The 17,556-nt window shown below is 38.3% G+C and overlaps 2 protein-coding genes across 2 annotated transcripts; one reads left to right on the top strand and one right to left on the bottom strand.

Annotated features, from left to right (window-relative positions):
- Positions 1–2,085: 2,085 nt before the first annotated feature.
- On the top strand, positions 2,086–5,050 carry RB195_021142 (uncharacterized protein; the record flags this gene model as incomplete). Its single annotated transcript, XM_064207735.1, has 5 exons — positions 2,086–2,301; positions 2,909–3,025; positions 3,123–3,239; positions 4,665–4,889; positions 4,970–5,050. 5 exons carry the CDS (start codon positions 2,086–2,088, stop codon positions 5,048–5,050), a joined length of 756 nt encoding a protein of 251 aa, XP_064063616.1.
- Positions 5,051–12,509: 7,459 nt separating this feature from the next.
- RB195_021141 (uncharacterized protein) lies at positions 12,510–15,502 on the bottom strand (the record flags this gene model as incomplete). The annotated part of the gene is made up of 10 exons (XM_064207734.1): positions 12,510–12,674; positions 13,567–13,681; positions 13,735–13,835; positions 13,936–14,047; positions 14,109–14,275; positions 14,344–14,403; positions 14,482–14,580; positions 14,671–14,745; positions 15,188–15,356; positions 15,462–15,502. The coding sequence occupies 10 exons, from the start codon at positions 15,500–15,502 to the stop codon at positions 12,510–12,512; spliced, it is 1,104 nt and encodes a 367-aa protein (XP_064063615.1).
- Positions 15,503–17,556: the final 2,054 nt, after the last annotated feature.

Raw genomic sequence — 17,556 nt, 5'->3', positions numbered from 1 at the left:
AGTACGGCCTAGCAGTATGGAATTCTTCCTGAAAGGTGTAACTATTTCTGTCTTAGAGTGAATGTAATCAGTAGTTACTGTAAAGGAAACAAGGTTTTTGTAGGCCAGCTGGGACAACTAGTAAATCCAGAAAATAAGAACAACAAAAGAACAGCAACTAAGTAACGAAGCTCGAAGAGGCGTTGATGTCTCCGGGACAAACGTAAGTGTTCCAGATGATTTACGAGGTAAAATCATCGGAAAAGAAGCGAAACTTACCAAAACGCATCTCTGTAATGAAAAACTTACACTTCCCAGACTATCTTCGAGATAGAATTCTCGACCCACTCGGATTTTTCGACTATCCGAAACTAGCTCAAATTCACTGACGGAATCGGCTTGCATCCCTAAGGCTATCGAAAACAACGTCTCCCCCTTTTTTAATCAGAAATATCTTTAAATGAATGTTGTTCTATAAAAACCGTTACAAAATAGAATTACATTCATCCTCACTTACTGGATCGAAGCCTGGGAAAAAGTTAACGGGACGCCATAACAACTATCTGTTTATTATTTGGTCGATTCACAACAAATTTTTAATGGAAGAAGAATTTCTGAAAACCATTATATCGTTACCGATACACTGATAATAAAAAAGACACTAACGATCTCCTTGTTCCACAAAAATAAAGTGCCCAAATTGTCTCCTTACGCACTTTTGGGGAACCTCCAGAAATCCCATTCAATCTCTCGTTTGAGATATCATAGATATTATAGGAATAATTTCTGAAACAAAATATATCGTTCACAATACAATGAAAATAGAAAAAACACCAAAAATCTACATAAATTTCAAAAATAATTACGATTAACCACCAGAGTTGATTGTGATCTCCACGATCGATAAGTGATAGTGATAGGTCCCGTAGCGTTCTGCAATCAGGGTGGCTAGCTGGGTATCATTCATTTCATTTTCTGTCATTCAGCGGTTGGTGGTAATGTTTTCAGCTCTTTATTGTCTCTATTTCGTTCCTCGTTTTTGTTGATGTTTTTTTGCAATAACCTTCATGGATCCATCCAGAATCACTCTTCGTTAGGTAACTATTACTCAGAAGAGTGTTGTAGTGGGAATTAGGCCTACGGAGATCTACCTTTGTAGCTGTCAATTTTTAATGGATTTTCAGAGTATTTCCTTGATATGAAGTGGTTCACAGTCGCTTCGAAGTATATCTGCAGAGGTTGGGAAGAGAGAAATCGCCTTCTTCCTCAATCAAAAAGTGGTTTTTCACAGCGCACCATGGTTCGTGTGGATTTAAGGAACGAGGATCGAGATGTAGCTGACTTTTATGTCTTCATAAGAGGATCAATTCGTCGGACACAACCGAATACGTGTGCTTCCAGCGTCCGACTTTGGTTTTCACCAGTTGGGACACGAGTAAAAATGGCTGGTACCTAAAAATTTAGCTACCACCCTAATTGTAACGAATATTCTTCTCTGCGTTTATGTTCTCAGAGGTTAATGTGTACAGACATCTTCACCTAAACTTCCCAACCGATCCTCGCGTAATCGTCCAGGATCCGCCACCAGCAGTACAGTGCTGCCGCACTCAGACGCCCACGCAGTTGCGGCGCGACCGCGTCTCTACGCGGCCACATTGGGATTTGCTGTGGTGCGGTCGTGTTCAGGTGGGGTTGACCGCATATGTAGTTCCAATGTAAGAAATTCGATCAATATTTCCAATGGAATCGTCGAAGATTCAAGGAGTTGGCGTGGATGTGAATTTGATGTGACGGCCGACATACTCGTTTCGGAATCCTTCAGTCATTCAGGATCGCAGGAATCAAGAGAAGCATTCGTGACTGTTGTGCTTGTACTTTCATCTCGATGGCACAAACTTTGTTTCGTTAGACATCCCTGACTTTCTACACGATCCTGGTTGTTTTCGTTGGGGGAAATTTGTTCTGGATATCGTCTGAATACAGGATCTATCAAGTTGTGCTCAACTCCGTTGTCGTTAGCGGCCACTGTTTGAAAAGCTTATTCTTCTCTTTATTTTTACAATTACATATTTTCAGTGCCTGTATCTACTCTAAAACCACTTGAAAATGCCCGCAAGGAGAGGGAGAAAGAGATCTGGAAGAAAATATGGAAGTCGTAACAAGAACTCTATTCGTATTCGTACTGGACGTAATGCCAAGGATAGTCTTGAAAAAGCCAAGGCTGTTGTTGCTCGTGAAAAAGTTCTTCCTGAACTTGAACCGAACTGTATTTTCTCGTTTTTGAGGCTGCCAGCAGAATTGAAGTGGCTCATCTTTAACAACGTGAGTTTAGTTTATGAAAATAATGTTTTCATCTGTAGTAACGTATACATTTGACATAGGAGAGAAATCTGGGATAAATGTAGTTGGAGGGCCACTTAACTGCTCCATTATTTGTGGGAGTAAACAACTAACAAAGCAGTCGGAGCCCTAAGACCTAAGCATTAGTCTTAGACGATCTGTGACATGTAGGTTAAAGTTACTAAGAGAAGAAAGAAAGAGCTTTCAGAAATGAGGACGTGGTTGAGGGCCCGATTTCATTTTCCTCAAAGTTTTGATCCTGAAATAAATCTTTGGGTTGACCTGGATTTCAGTTGTAGACTATGTGAGGATAAATGTGATAGAGGAGGAGAGTGGGAAGGCACTTAACTTCGCCCCTATTTCTGGAAGTAACTAAGTCAGTCGACTTTCGAGGATCTAAGCATTAAATAGTCTTAGAGGATTTATGAAATGTAAGTTAAAGTTATTCAAAGGAAAAAGGAGGCTAGAGCTTCCAGAAATAAGGGCGCAATTGAATGCTCCTCCCCCTAGCTACGATTATCCTGACTATGTAATCTGTCATAGTTTCCCTCATCATAGAATCATATCTGCTGATGGATTTCGTTTATAGTTGAAAAATTCGGATGTGATCAAACTTCGTCTATTATGCCGTCAAGTGAACGAAACGATCATCAAGTACTGGCAGTATAATCTCCGTATTCTCAGGACAACGATGGTTGATTACACGGTTTGTTTTAATCCTCGATCATATGTATATGTTTGAAGAGATGAATTTAATTTATTTTAATTTATTTTATTCATCGTTATAACGACAATCGTTTCAGGTGAGTACTCGCCGACCACCCTGGAGATCATGGTATCCGGTCCGTGAAATGAATCAATTGTCGTATAGACTGCGTGGCGCGTATTGGGCTACGATTCCATGCTTGTCGTTTCATCGTGTAAGTCTGTTTTTGTTTTTCTGTTGTTTACAGTATAGGATAATATTTATTATGTTTTGACTTCAATACATCAGAGATCTGTTTCGATTATATTGCAAAAACTGCTAGTTTTTTTTATGCTGAGAAAAATGACATATGTTCTAGAATGTTCCATAACTACATCTAACGATCGAAACAATTTTTGACCTATTGAGTGGAACGTTAAAACTTTTTTTTCTGCCTGCATATATATTTCCCTAACGAACCTTCCAGAATTTAAAACCTTAAGTAGTCGGTATTCGGACTAAAGGCAGGAGTTCGTGCCAGTGCGGCGAATTTGTGATCTATTGAGGATGAAAAGAATTGGATAACGTGAATGTTCAGGATAGAAGGAACGAAGCAGCTTTTCAGTCTAATTAAAACAGCTAATCCAAGAGGATTTTACGGCCAAAAAAACCGACTTCGACAGCATCTGTTATTATGGCTGGATGAGAGGATTTCGAGGAATTTTCCACATTGATTGAGATTAAGAACATTTTCATTTTGAACTTTATTTTCACACTTTTTCCGTTAGTACGGTATCAAGATGAATGGAAGAAAGAATTCGATGGATAGTGCTCGAGTACTGTTGTCGGTTCAGTGGGACACGACTCTCACCACCATAAAATTTCGTTTTAAGGATCGCCAAATTGAAAAAATTATAATTACTAGTTATGGATTTACTAGTTATGCTGACAGGATCCTTCGATTTCTTATTATTCACGTGTGGTTAATAATATACTCTCGATTCTAGCGATTATTCATATCTGTCCATTGGCTGGTGCAGCGCAGTCGGTATGAGGTTCTGCACTGACTGCACGATCGATCAACGGTTCGAAATCTTCCTAGTGCCAACCAAGCTTCTCATCCGTTCGGCATCGAGAAATTGCTGCCAGACTTGCCTAAGTGGGCAAAAACACTGATTAGATAGATCGCCTGGTCCTCCTAGGCCAACACATGTTTATAAAACCTCAACAACTCCGAATTTTAATCATATTTCGTAGTATCATCCTGAGTTATCCAGCGTTTTGATTACTTTAATTTAAATTTAATTCTTTTATCCGTATCTGGTGATTAAGGCAATTAGGAAATTGCATAACAGTTTTCTATAATTTTCATTGTGTGCCTCGATATGAGATGATAGGGTTTCCAGACGTATTTTTAGCCGATTTTATAGCTTCAGACCGTGGACAGAGCATTTTTTGGCAGCTGTCCAGGAGAGTTACTGATGTTTTATATGTTAAAATATCATTAGTTTCCTTTCGGGTAATACCTGTCTAATTCAGAATTTCCGTGATATCCTAGTTAGTACTTAATAAGTGACTATAATTAATAATTATATTAATTATTAGATTACATGAACTATTAATAACTGGATTAATGATGAACAGTTAATAATTGTTCCAGAAAGTGATCACAGATAACCATCTGGCGCTGCTAACCGATGCTGTTCGCCATTCCCATGTGGCTATCGCGAAACTCGAGTTCGGAGTGTGTGAGTTCAAGTGCAACGTGGATCTGCTCACAGCATTTTTCAAAGAGTGCAGAACCGAGAAAGTACTGTTCGTTGTGAAGCCGCACATAATGAAATTTGTCGATAATCTAAGGAAAATCGGATATTTTGGGCGTCATGTAAGATTTTTTTCGTTTTTTTCGTTTCTTTCCTTTTTTTCTTCCACGATACTTCTGATTTATATCACTACAACTCTTAGTGTACGACGATGGTGATCAGGGACGACATGTACCCGATCAGCGCTTATGGAGAATTTTTCCCGAATAAACTCAAATTCTGAAATTCTATTCGTTTTGCTACCTCACCCCACACATTCAATCATTCATTCGATTTTCTCGTTTTCTTTTCTTCGAATCATTTTCTGTAAATGGATGTTTTTGTTGTATTTCGTAAAGCTCAAGCAGCTCAGGCACATTTTGTTTTGTTTACGATAGAAACAAAAACTATATCCAGAGTCAATGTACTTGTTTCAAAATTCGGATATTAAGTTGTTCTGGCGCTCAAGATTTTTTTATTTCATGATAGCTTTCTCGAAAGTTTTCTGATCAGAAGGAATTTCTCCACATTTCATCTTTCTCGGTTATCCATACATGGTGTAATGTTGGTTGTTCCTTTCTGTGAAGTTAAGCTTTTAGCACCCTAAAATTTCTCGGTCTTTAAGGATGCATCTCTTCCTTACCTCATTTTTTTTTGTGGGTGTTCTTTTTTTCTTTCGATTTTCCTTTTTTCATTCCCTCATCATTACTCATGTGTATCACATGTCGTCAAGGATCTTTCATCCCTCTCTCTCTCAGTGTTACGCACCAGGTACTTTTTTAAGCGCAGGGCAACGAATAAATGAGTTCTATATATGAATAGTGTGGAACCATGTCCAAGCATCCTTAGAAATCAAAAAGTGACTCCAAGTGTCAGGACAAGCGATTGAAGTCGGTGCAACTAGAAACTGTAATGCTCCCAGTAAATCAGCTGTGCAAGTGAACGGACCTAAGCAATTTTTTCTCAAAAATTTCCAGAGTTTTCCATGAGGATATGCAGAAATGCTACGTCCACAATGCTTTTATAATATTCCACGAGTTGCAGTCTTTTCTCACTTCACAATCACACCACAGCTATAAAATTTAATAGTTTTATATTATTTCCTATCACTAAACTTAAATATTCGTACACAATTCACAAGAGAAAAATCCGCAAAAAAAAACTCATGAGCTGAGTCAAACTTGATCTACTACTAAAAAAAAGCGTATATGTCCCTCGTCCGACGCGAACTCCTGCGGAAAATCAATGATCAATGGCGCCCAGAACTTGGAATGGTGCCAAACCATATCCGACACGACCGTGCCAATAATCAAAAATTAGTACAATTCAAATGGCAGGATTTTGAGCACATTTTTCACAATTTCAAAGAGTTCAATAGTATGTGAAAAACGTTTAACTATTGCGGTTCTTCTTAGCTAATTGCGAAAAGTTATAGAATAATTTTTGAAATAAAGTTTTGAAACACTGAGTTAAATTTTTTTTTGTCTATCGATATCTATTGGAGATTTACTTTTAAAAAATGTTAGAAATGCCCTTGCAATTCGAAAACCCTTAGTGATTAATATATCATTAATTAATTTATTCTCTGATCCTTTGATATTATTGATTAATATATTCAATATTAATCAATAATATCAAAGGATCAGAGAATAAATGTATGGTGTGGGGTGGCGCAGTCGGTAAAGGGTTCGTTTCCGACAGCAGTAGCGGTGGTTCGAATCCGCCAGGAAACCCAAGTTTTTCATTCCTCTAGTGGTGATAAATTGGTGGCAGAAAAAAAAACCGACTTAATACATCGGCTGGGCTCAACATGCCTTGGATAAACACTCGTTCATAAACTTGCCATGTTGGGAGGTGGAAAAATAGTAATTTTCGTCTTAATCCCTCAACGCCAAATATACTGTGTGCATTGTATAGTACACTTTGGAAAATCTGGAATTATAACGTTGAGAATCAGTTATTTTCTGACTTATTACATAACAGTTACCTAGAATGTCAAACTAAATCAATATAGAATAGTTAAGCAACATGTGGGACCATCGTATCTATAAATTTTACGGAAATAAGATTTAAATAGCTCTTCGTTCTCCTGCTAATCCTCGTGACTTAGTGGCTTTCTTTTCTACAGATATCCCATCCGATCTGGCAAGTTAAGCAACGGTGGGGATGGTTAGTGTTTGGATCGTAGACGGCATGGGAATCCTAGATGTCGTGCTCTTTATTTTTGAATATTATGAATAATCGAATAATTAACAATGCGAAATTGTGTCCCTAACATTGTACTCACTGCTCCTAACATCAATGAGAATCTGGAAGAAACAAATCGTTTGAGGTCATATATTGGAAAATTCCAATTGCGAGAATTTTGATCTGTCCGATAATCAATCGTAGCAGTCACAGCCGGATTCGTCGAGCGAAACGCGACGCGTTCGCGGCGTCGGCAATGCGATGAGCGATTTCGTCGAGCGGTCCGCGGAACGCGCGCGTCGACGTGTGCGACACGCGGCGCGGCAAGCGGTGCGGCAAGCGATAAATGGCCTATTGCGCATGCCACAAACCCATCTAACCAACTCGTTTTCCACAAAAAGTCTCACTGTGCGACATCGCTTGCCGCGCCGCATGTCGCGCAGGTCGACGCGCGTGTTTCGCGCACCGCTCGACGAATTCGCGCATCGCGTTGCAGACGCCGCCAACGCGTTGCGTTTCGCTCAGCGAATTCGGCTGCGACTGCGACGATTGATTCTCGCATAGATCAAAATCATATATTGGACATTAATCAGATCATACATTCATTAAGGGGGTTTTGCAAGATGTGACCTCAAGCGATTGGTTTCTTCCAGAATCTCAGCGATAAATTTCAGGATCCTGAGTTCACAGTGTGAAGGACTCCTTCATTCATAATATGCAAATGTTAACTCTTAGGATCTCCACACCGTCTACGATCCAAGCACTAACCATCCCCAAGATTACTTAACTTGCCAGATCGGACAGGATAACCCGTCTTCGACAGGCAAAACGAGCGAGTTCAGGAGCATCGATTCTCGGATTTATAGAGTCAATTTTTCCATATTATACCATATTACTACACATAAGGGCAAGTAAATGTGGGGTTAAGGCGAGAAACCGAAAGCTTACCATTTTTACCTCCCAGGATGACAAGTTCATGGAACGAGTGTTTAGCCACGGCTTGCGGATCCCTGCCGATGTATCATGTCAGTATTTTTCCCCGTGTCACCAAATTATCGACACAAGAGAAATGAAAAACTTGACTCCATCGCGGTTTCGAACCATCGACCATCCGGTTACAGACGCACATTTTACCGACTGCGCCACAAATACCCAATATTTTATTTTTTATCCTCTGTCATAATAAGTTAATAGTGAAGCAATAGAATGGAATCACTAAGGGTTTTCGAATCACAATGTTATTTGTGACAGATTTAAGTAAATCTCTAGGTAGTTAAAGTCGAACGCGTAAGAACATCCTGAAAAAGATTGAAAGACATGGTTATTTCTAAGGAGTGTAACTAAATCTTCAGTAGCTATCGATGAGCAAAAATCTTCATAATATTTATTTCATAATTCTTAGTAAATAGCTAAGAACCGCACAACGTACTCCTATGTTACCTAGATACTACCGAATCCCTCGCATTTGTGCAAGTTGTGCCCAAAATCCTGCCTTTTACGGATTTCTAATTATTTACAGGCAATCTACAAACCACAGTGAAGGTGGCAACTCGCATTTGTTCCCCTTTAGTTTTGTTTTTTTTTTCGAGCATCCCGGTAGAAATCGATTGTAACACACGGCAAAGGTTCCTTAAATTTATTTCTTCATTGTGAAAATAACAAATCAGCGATGAGAAAACAATAACACATAATAAGAGATAAGAGAAGATACTCCATCGTGTTGCCAATCTGATGTTATAAAAAAATAAACAATGCAAAAATTTTGAAGGAAAAAACAGTTAGAAGTGTGTTTTGGTTCGTAGAATGTCCAATGAAAATAGTTAAAAATTAGCACAATTCAAATGGCAGGATTTTGAGCACATTTTTCACAATTCCAAAGAGTTCAGTAGTATCTGGAAAACGCTTAACTATTGCGGTTCTTCTTAGTTATTTACGAAAAGTTATGGAATAATAAAATTAATTTTTTTTTCTATCGATATCTATTGGAGATTTACTTTAAAAAATGTTGGAAATGACTTTGTAATTCGAAAAACCTTAGTGATTCCATTCTATTGCTTCAACATCAATCAATAATATCAAAGGATAAGAGAAAGTATACGGTGTGGGTGGCGCAGTCGTTAAAGGGTTTGTTTCTGATTGCTGTGGCCGTGGTTCGAATCCGCCAGGGAACTCAGGTTTTTCATTCCTCTAGTGTTGATAAATTGGTGGCAGAAAAAAAAAACTTAGTACATCGGCTGGGCCCAACATGCCTTCGATAAACACTCGTTCATAAACTTGCCATGTTGGGAGGTGGAAAAATAGTAATTTTCGTCTTAATCCCTCAACGCCAAATATACTGTGTGCATTGTATAGTACACTTTGGAAAATCTGGAATTATAACGTTGAGAATCAGTTATTTTCTGACTTATTACATAACAGTTACCTAGAATGTCAAACTAAATCAATATAGAATAGTTAAGCAACATGTGGGACCATCGTATCTATAAATTTTACGGAAATAAGATTTAAATAGCTCTTCGTTCTCCTGCTAATCCTCGTGACTTAGTGGCTTTCTTTTCTACAGATATCCCATCCGATCTGGCAAGTTAAGCAACGGTGGGGATGGTTAGTGTTTGGATCGTAGACGGCATGGGAATCCTAGATGTCGTGCTCTTTATTTTTGAATATTATGAATAATCGAATAATTAACAATGCGAAATTGTGTCCCTAACATTGTACTCACTGCTCCTAACATCAATGAGAATCTGGAAGAAACAAATCGTTTGAGGTCATATATTGGAAAATTCCAATTGCGAGAATTTTGATCTGTCCGATAATCAATCGTAGCAGTCACAGCCGGATTCGTCGAGCGAAACGCGACGCGTTCGCGGCGTCGGCAATGCGATGAGCGATTTCGTCGAGCGGTCCGCGGAACGCGCGCGTCGACGTGTGCGACACGCGGCGCGGCAAGCGGTGCGGCAAGCGATAAATGGCCTATTGCGCATGCCACAAACCCATCTAACCAACTCGTTTTCCACAAAAGGTCTCACTGCGCGACATCGCTTGCCGCGCCGCATGTCGCGCACGTCGACGCGCGTGTTTCGCGCACCGCTCGACGAATTCGCGCATCGCGTTGCAGACGCCGCCGACGCGTTGCGTTTCGCTCAGCGAATCCGGCTGCGACTGCGACGATTGATTCTCGCACAGATCAAAATCATATATCGGACATTAATCAGATCATATACTTATTAAAGGGGTTTTGCAAGATGTGACCTCAAGCGAATGGTTTCTCCAGATTCTCAGTGATAAATTTCAGGATAGTGAGTTTACAGTGTGAAGAACTCCATCATTCATAAAATGCAAAACGTCAACTCTTAGGATCCTCACACCGTCTGCGATCCAAACACTAACCGTCCCCAATATTACTTAACTTGCCAGATCAGACCGGATAACGCGACTTCTACAGGCAAAATGGTGATGTCGACCTCCAGCGATTCTCTGTTCTATAAAACCAATTTTTCTAAACTATACCTTACTACACAAAAGAACAAGTAGCTGTGGTTTTATGGAGTTAGACCGAAAGCTTATCTTTTTTACCTCCCTTAAGTCAATTTTTTTTCTCTGTCACCAATTTATCGACCCTAGAGAAACGAAAAACTTGACTACATCGCGTTTTCGAAACATCAACCCTCCAACTACGGACGAACATTTTACGCACTGCGCCACAAACACCTCATACTTTGTGCTTTATCCTTTATCATTATAAGTTAATAGTGAAGCAATAGAATGAAATCACTAGCGGTTTTCGAATCACAATGTTATTTGTGACAGATTTAAGTAAATCTCTAAGTAATTGAAGTCGAACGCGTAAGAACATCCTGAAAAAGATTGTTGGCACGTTCATACCGACTCGTACACGCATGTGCATATACATATGCATACGCATATGTTATATATGTACACATATACATATATGCATACACACATACGTACACATATGTTCGAACATACATGCACGTAATCACACGTACCCATACGTTCATACATACTTATATGCACATGCATGTATACACAAATACGTGCATACAAACGTGCACAGGCATGTAGATGCATGTGCACATATTATATATATATATATATATATATATATATATATATATATATATATATATATATATATATATATATATATATATGTATGTATATATATTTATATATAACCTGATTTCATTGTGATCATCTTAACATTTAAAATGTGGAGGGAGTAGCGTTGGTCAAAAAAGAACAATCAGTTTTCCGATATCTGAGCGTTCATTGAGTACCAGCGAGCATCGAACCTTCTCGAACGTTCCTCGTGTTCGATTGTTTCACGTTCACTTATTGTTCTACGATGCTCTTTTTCTTATGGAGTGATTTGTGGCTACTAAATTACTATTGAACTGCTTATGACCATTCTACTATTGTAAACGTTATGTCCACAAACAATACATAGTAACATCAACCACTTTTGATCTCGATCCAGAAAAGTATAGTTGTGGAAAGTTGGTTCCAGTGTTCCACAGAAAGCCCACTAAAATTTTATGAAGATAACAATCAGAAATTAGTAAAATGATTAGAGTTCAAGTATGGCTGTGCGATTGGTGATGAAATAGTTTCCCTTTCTGGATGTGTCATTGGTAATAGAAAGGTTTTTCTCCTGACTCAGAGATTGCTAACTGCACTCTTTTGTACTCTGTTATAAATTCCGTAATTCCTTCAAAATGTTCGCCGTCTTATAGCTGCTCAAATATCATTTGTGTCTATTAGATATCGCTTTCTACCTTACCTCACAATGATTCGAAATGTCATAATTTGTAAGGTAATGTTTCACGATTTGTTTACTTAAGGAAAATCTTCTGAAAGAGTGAGCATTTTTCATAAATAAACGTTTCTAATATCTATCTTGCATACAATAGAATTTTTCGTACAATTTTGTACATTTTTTTGCACTGTACAATTCATCCTCTCCTAGTACCTTTTACTTTTTTGTTTCAAAGGTATTTTTCTCATTATGTGCGTATTTATTACTGCTTATGCTAGGATATAACGCTGTTTATGTGTTGACCGGTACAGCAGCTGCTCGGGCTGGTGCAAAAAAAGATGGAACAAGACACTCTCGACAACACAGTTAAACATCTCAGCGAAAAAAAATAAAATAAAATAAAATAACATGACTTTACAGGTCAAATAATCAGGCAGTGAGCCATTTGAACTAGTAGAAGAACTAGGTTTAAAAAAAAAAGAAAAAAGAAAGATCTATTGATCTACGCTCTATAATAAGCTCCCTCAATCGAAACAAACGCTTTTAACTCTATCCTTCCTATGATTCTACTGTATACAGGAATGTGAATCATCATGAGGGGAACTGTTTCTAAAAGAAAATTCCTAAGTAAACTTGAGTTAAAAAAAAGATGGAAATCATTGCGTCATTGAACTTGACTAGCCACCATCGCACATAGTCATCGGAATATGCAAAATCTCCTATAAAACTCCTTGATCTACTTATAGAGCAGACTTGTTCGCCTTTCCAACAGACGGCGTCCCTCATGGTTCTCAACAGCGGTCTTCATTTTGGAGTACCAACGTTCGATGGGGCTTCCTTCAGCGACCAACTCACGGAATGCAGCACAGCCATAAAATGATGTCATGGCTCCGTACATAGCCTGAACGGTGGGAATAACAAACTCTTGGACAGTTTATTCAATGTTAGACTTATATAACAGGGTCAAAACGACATGAACCACGGTGCAATTGCGTAAGCGGCTGCGCTCGAAGGGGTGCGGTGAAGCGTAACAATTAGAATTGCGGGAGGACCCGTGTTAGCACCCTTCGCTGCAGTTTGTCGAGAGTCCCACTTCGATTTCACCGTTTTCTCCACAACGCCACTTCGAGCGCAATCGCTTACGCAAATGCATCGTGCTTCACGTTGTTTTGACTCTACTTTATATTATGAGAAGTTATTTGCAACAATCCAAAACTCGTCCGCACCGTTTTGTGATGACGATAATGGAGCATAACAGATTCTAACAACACTACGTCACTGCAATGGATCTTTGAGTGCAGTATCTGTCATCAGCGCCATCATTATCAAGAGAATTGCGCTTTTTATTGACCACATGAGGTGATAAAAAGTAAGAAACTTCCGCTAAGATATCGAAAACAAGAGCAATCTAAGTTTACAGTATCTTTATGTAACTTTGCTAACATTTTGTTGTACAGAAAAGGAAGCCGGTTCACAATACATATCTCTCATGTCTAAACATGAATAGCTTTGCTAAAAAATGTGGTTCCGAAATCAAGATAGTAAGCAGTCCCACATCTCATTTCCTTGGATTTGGAACTGTTTCAAATTCATGGAGATATTTTTGCTCAGAAGATCAATACTCTCCGAAAGATCGGGCAAAAAGAATTGTTTGGGATTTTTTGGATTTCCTATGAAGATAGAAGTGTGATTTGAGACTTCAACCTCTGCCTAAGCAAGTTCATGTTCCTCCGTTCTTTACGCCGGCAAATATTTGATGCCATGTTCACGTAAAAGAAAAAAATCACCCTTACCAGATCGGCGAGGTTAGGTGCTGAACCGCCCATGTACTCGCGATTTGGGCCGATAGCATCCATCCACTCCTTGAAAGCATCCGCCATCGAATCTCTTTCGTCGTCAATATGATGTCTAACAAACGTTGCCATTGAAATCATCGAAGAAAATCCTCATGAGGAACCAACCTTCGCTTAAGGCGTTTTGCCACTAACCACATTATACAGGCACCAACGTAAGTAGCCAGTATACGTCCTTTCTGAGTAAATAGCCTATCCCATTCTCCCCACTGTAAAAAAAAACGATTTCAGGAAAACGAAAGAACGAAAATTAGCGGAAGAAAGCGACAATCAGCACCCAAGAAAACAAAAAGAACGATAGCGGTTTACCTCTGAGAACCACTTAAATGTTTCAAGAGATTCGTTGAAAGTGCGATAGACATTTGGCGAGATAAGGTGGATAAATTTACCATCAACCCATTCACGCCATTCTCGTTCTTCCCTGTAAACAAAGAAATTCACCTATCTTCACTTAACAAGTGGATTTAAATGCCACTCCACACCTATCTGCTACGATTTGCTCGTTTTTCTGTGTGCCATCCATGAAAATCACGTACTTCTGTGGATAGCATTTCACAAATTTATTTTTGTCATTCAAAGCTTCAATCATGGGATAAAGTTCTTCTATCTCAAATAACTCGGTGTCGCGATTTCTTATGAATGTAGAAAGCTGAAAAAAAAAGAGTATTGCAAACAAGAACAGACAGGAAAGCGAACGAACGAAAGAAGAAGCTGGACCTTAGATATGATCAGCACGGAATCAGTTAACGTTCCATCATTACTAGTAAGGATCGGCACCTAAATCAGTTAAAATTTTGAAACGAGGACAAGATGAAAAACTTAATCACACGTGTCCAATTTAGCACAAGGCCGAACCTTTTTGTAATCTCTAGAGAACTTAATTTCTGCTTTTGTGACAGGATTCACTTCAACAACTTCATAAGAAAATCCATAGTAATCCAAGAACGCTCGAACCTAAAGATCATAAAATTGTGAGAAATATGAGTTCGTGACCGCGTGACTTCGTGTGTGTGGTAACTTCAGGATAAAACCAGATGACCCTACCTTGCAACAATATGGACATGCTTGATACTGGAACAAACGCAAGCGGAGATTTGTGCGATCATAATGGTTAATTATCTGAAAAAAATACAGTAACAATTTGAGGAAAAACAACAAGTCAAACATTAGAAAAAAACTTCTCATGTACAAAAATATGATTGTTAGTGCTTAAAATAGTGTATGATGATGAAAAGCAACTATCGCACAAGAAAAAAATAACAATGTCTTCTGCGCTTATCGGAAATAAAATGGCATTTTCCAAATGTACAAGTTCGTTGTCGGCTAGCGGTTTTGTTTTCAACATTAGAAACATCAAAAAAGGCGATTACGCATTGATCAGGATTGTTCTTTTTGTTTGAAGAGTCAGTAATGACTGCGGATTCACACTTGTATTTACTAGAGTTTATTGAAGACTCAATAAACTCTAGTAAATACAAGTGTGAATCCGCAGTCATTACTGACTGAAATATTAAAAAAAGTAAAAGCTAAGGAAACTGCAAATACGTCGTAAGAAACTCACTTTTCGGCTCAATAAGATGTCGCTTTCAGTTTTCTGAGGTTTTATTGTTTCGATGGGACAAATCAGTTTCTTTTCATCAACATGCGCAACTGCAGCCGCGGCAAACGCTGCCTTCAGAAAATTGCTGCCAAATCTCATCCTCTTGGTCGTACTCCTTTTAAAGTCAGACCTGTAAGAAGAAGTAAATTTTATGTGAGAACGTCTACAATATAAGAATATTACATCAATATACAAAAAAAAAGCAAAAAGTTTCTTTAAAAAGCATAGGAATTACCGACATAACACTTGATTCTGACGATGACGGCTGTATACCATCTCGAACTCCGCGAAAATGAGGCACTGAGGTTTGCCTCATCTTCTGCCAGCGCTGCCACGTGGTCAACATGTTCGTTTACAAGTAACCACATGCATTAAGAATGCCGTGATTTATTGTAAAACGAAATATACATATAAGTTCGCTTATATCCGATTATATCATTGAGTATTTCAGTAGGAGCAATTTCATCTTAACGTCAAGTATAAACTTTCTTCACAAATCTTCAAAAACTTACTTAAACACCTTGAGCAATACGTTCAATTTCATACTGATACTAAAGTTTTTCTTAATGAAAACTAATTCCATCAAGTGGTAAAAACTTCCACCAAAAAAGAAAAAGCCAAATATAGGGAAAGAAATTCAGTAACGTAGAAAACATCCAAATTTGCATATATGGCTGCTGTTCTCGTTGTGAATAATTGTATTTGTCTGCTTCAACTATTTCAAATCGCAAAGACAATCACCACATTTCATTGAATCGAAGAAAAAAGCTACGGGAAACTCAACCATTGCCGAATATCATCAAACAAAACGTATTAATTAAGTAGAGATTATTAATTAGATGCTTATTCAATAGCGCTAGTTTCACTTCAAGTGTGACAATTCTCAACATGGCTCAACAATGCTTCAGTATTTTCTTTTAATCTGAATTGGTTCAAGAAATGAAAACGTCTTCTCAAAAACTGATTTCATTTATGCACCAAAAAACTAAATAGTCAGAGTCGAATCTATTCAAATATTTCCACTCCACATTTTCAACCAGTTAAGTAGTCATCTTAAAATCACTATGCGATTCATCATTCAAATCAACACAAACCAATCATTAAACTTTCTTTCTTCTTTTCTTCTTCTTGCGAGAATTTCCAAATGAATAATGAGCCAAAAATGCAGTGATGAATAAAACTAACGTTCGAGAAACACTGCAGCCTTACTAGTTTCATTAGGCCAAAATGAGAATTTGAATTAATGTAGCTTAGAAGCTCTGAGATTTACTGACTTACGATGCTGAAAATGCAAGCTGAACCTGATTTCCGATAAAAGTAAAGGGATAGAGGTACAGTGAACGTGTATGTACCCTAAAGAACTACTTTAAATTGTATAAAATCATTGTAAACTCAGAACAAAACGAGCTCGGTAGGGTTGCGTTCGAAGTGGGACCATGGCTAGCTTCAATCGGACTGCAGGCAAGAGTGGAGCCAGCGAGGATCCCGCTCGATTGCAACCGAACGCACCCGCTTACAAACAAGTTTCAAACAACAACAACAAAACAAGAGTTACATTACGCTTAACACGCTTACAAACAGTGAGTTTCAGATCGTTTTGCACAAATAATAAGGCACTGCTTGACACTCACACTACGCACATCCATGCTATGATAAAAGAGAGATGTTATTCTCCAAATACTCTCCAAAATCTGCCTACCAATTGGTACACAACTGCTCTTACATATCGTTAACCCAAGTTTTTCAAACACTAACTCTATGTGATGCTTGAAATATCCATGAAACAGAGACTTTCTAAGGTAAAAACGATGTAATTCGGATCAAAGAAAAGTTATATATAATCAAAATCAGTTTGAAAATAACTTAGAAGGCAATTTTTGAGGTACGTTTAACATTACACCATCTGTTTTACCACCATAGACAACGATCAAACTATTCTGATTTGCAGATGAAATATTCTGTAGAAAACACAATTGTTGCACACACAAAAATGCGTAGAAATACTTTTATCATGGATAATTGCTCTAGATATATGAACAATTGGGTAGATGAAGACAAAAAAAGGTAAAACTCAACGAACAACTTACAAGTGTTGAAATCGTACATAAAACCAACTTGATATCCGAAATTGCATTGTAACATTTTAATTCGCCACATATGAGATGCCTAGCACGATGTGGGGAGGGGTCGAACTCACGACAATCTGTAGTCGGAGTTAGTAAGAAATATTCTTTCACTAAGGTTGTGTTAACAATCTAGGGATCTCTTACATAATTACATAAAAAAACAACTGTACATAAAATCAGTAAAATCAACAACTGTTTTCACAA

Source organism: Necator americanus, chromosome X (genome assembly GCF_031761385.1).
Source record: "Necator americanus strain Aroian chromosome X, whole genome shotgun sequence".
Classification (NCBI taxonomy): domain Eukaryota; kingdom Metazoa; phylum Nematoda; class Chromadorea; order Rhabditida; family Ancylostomatidae; genus Necator; species Necator americanus.
Note: the sequence above shows the minus strand (reverse complement) of the source record. Positions and strands in the feature narration are given on the sequence as shown.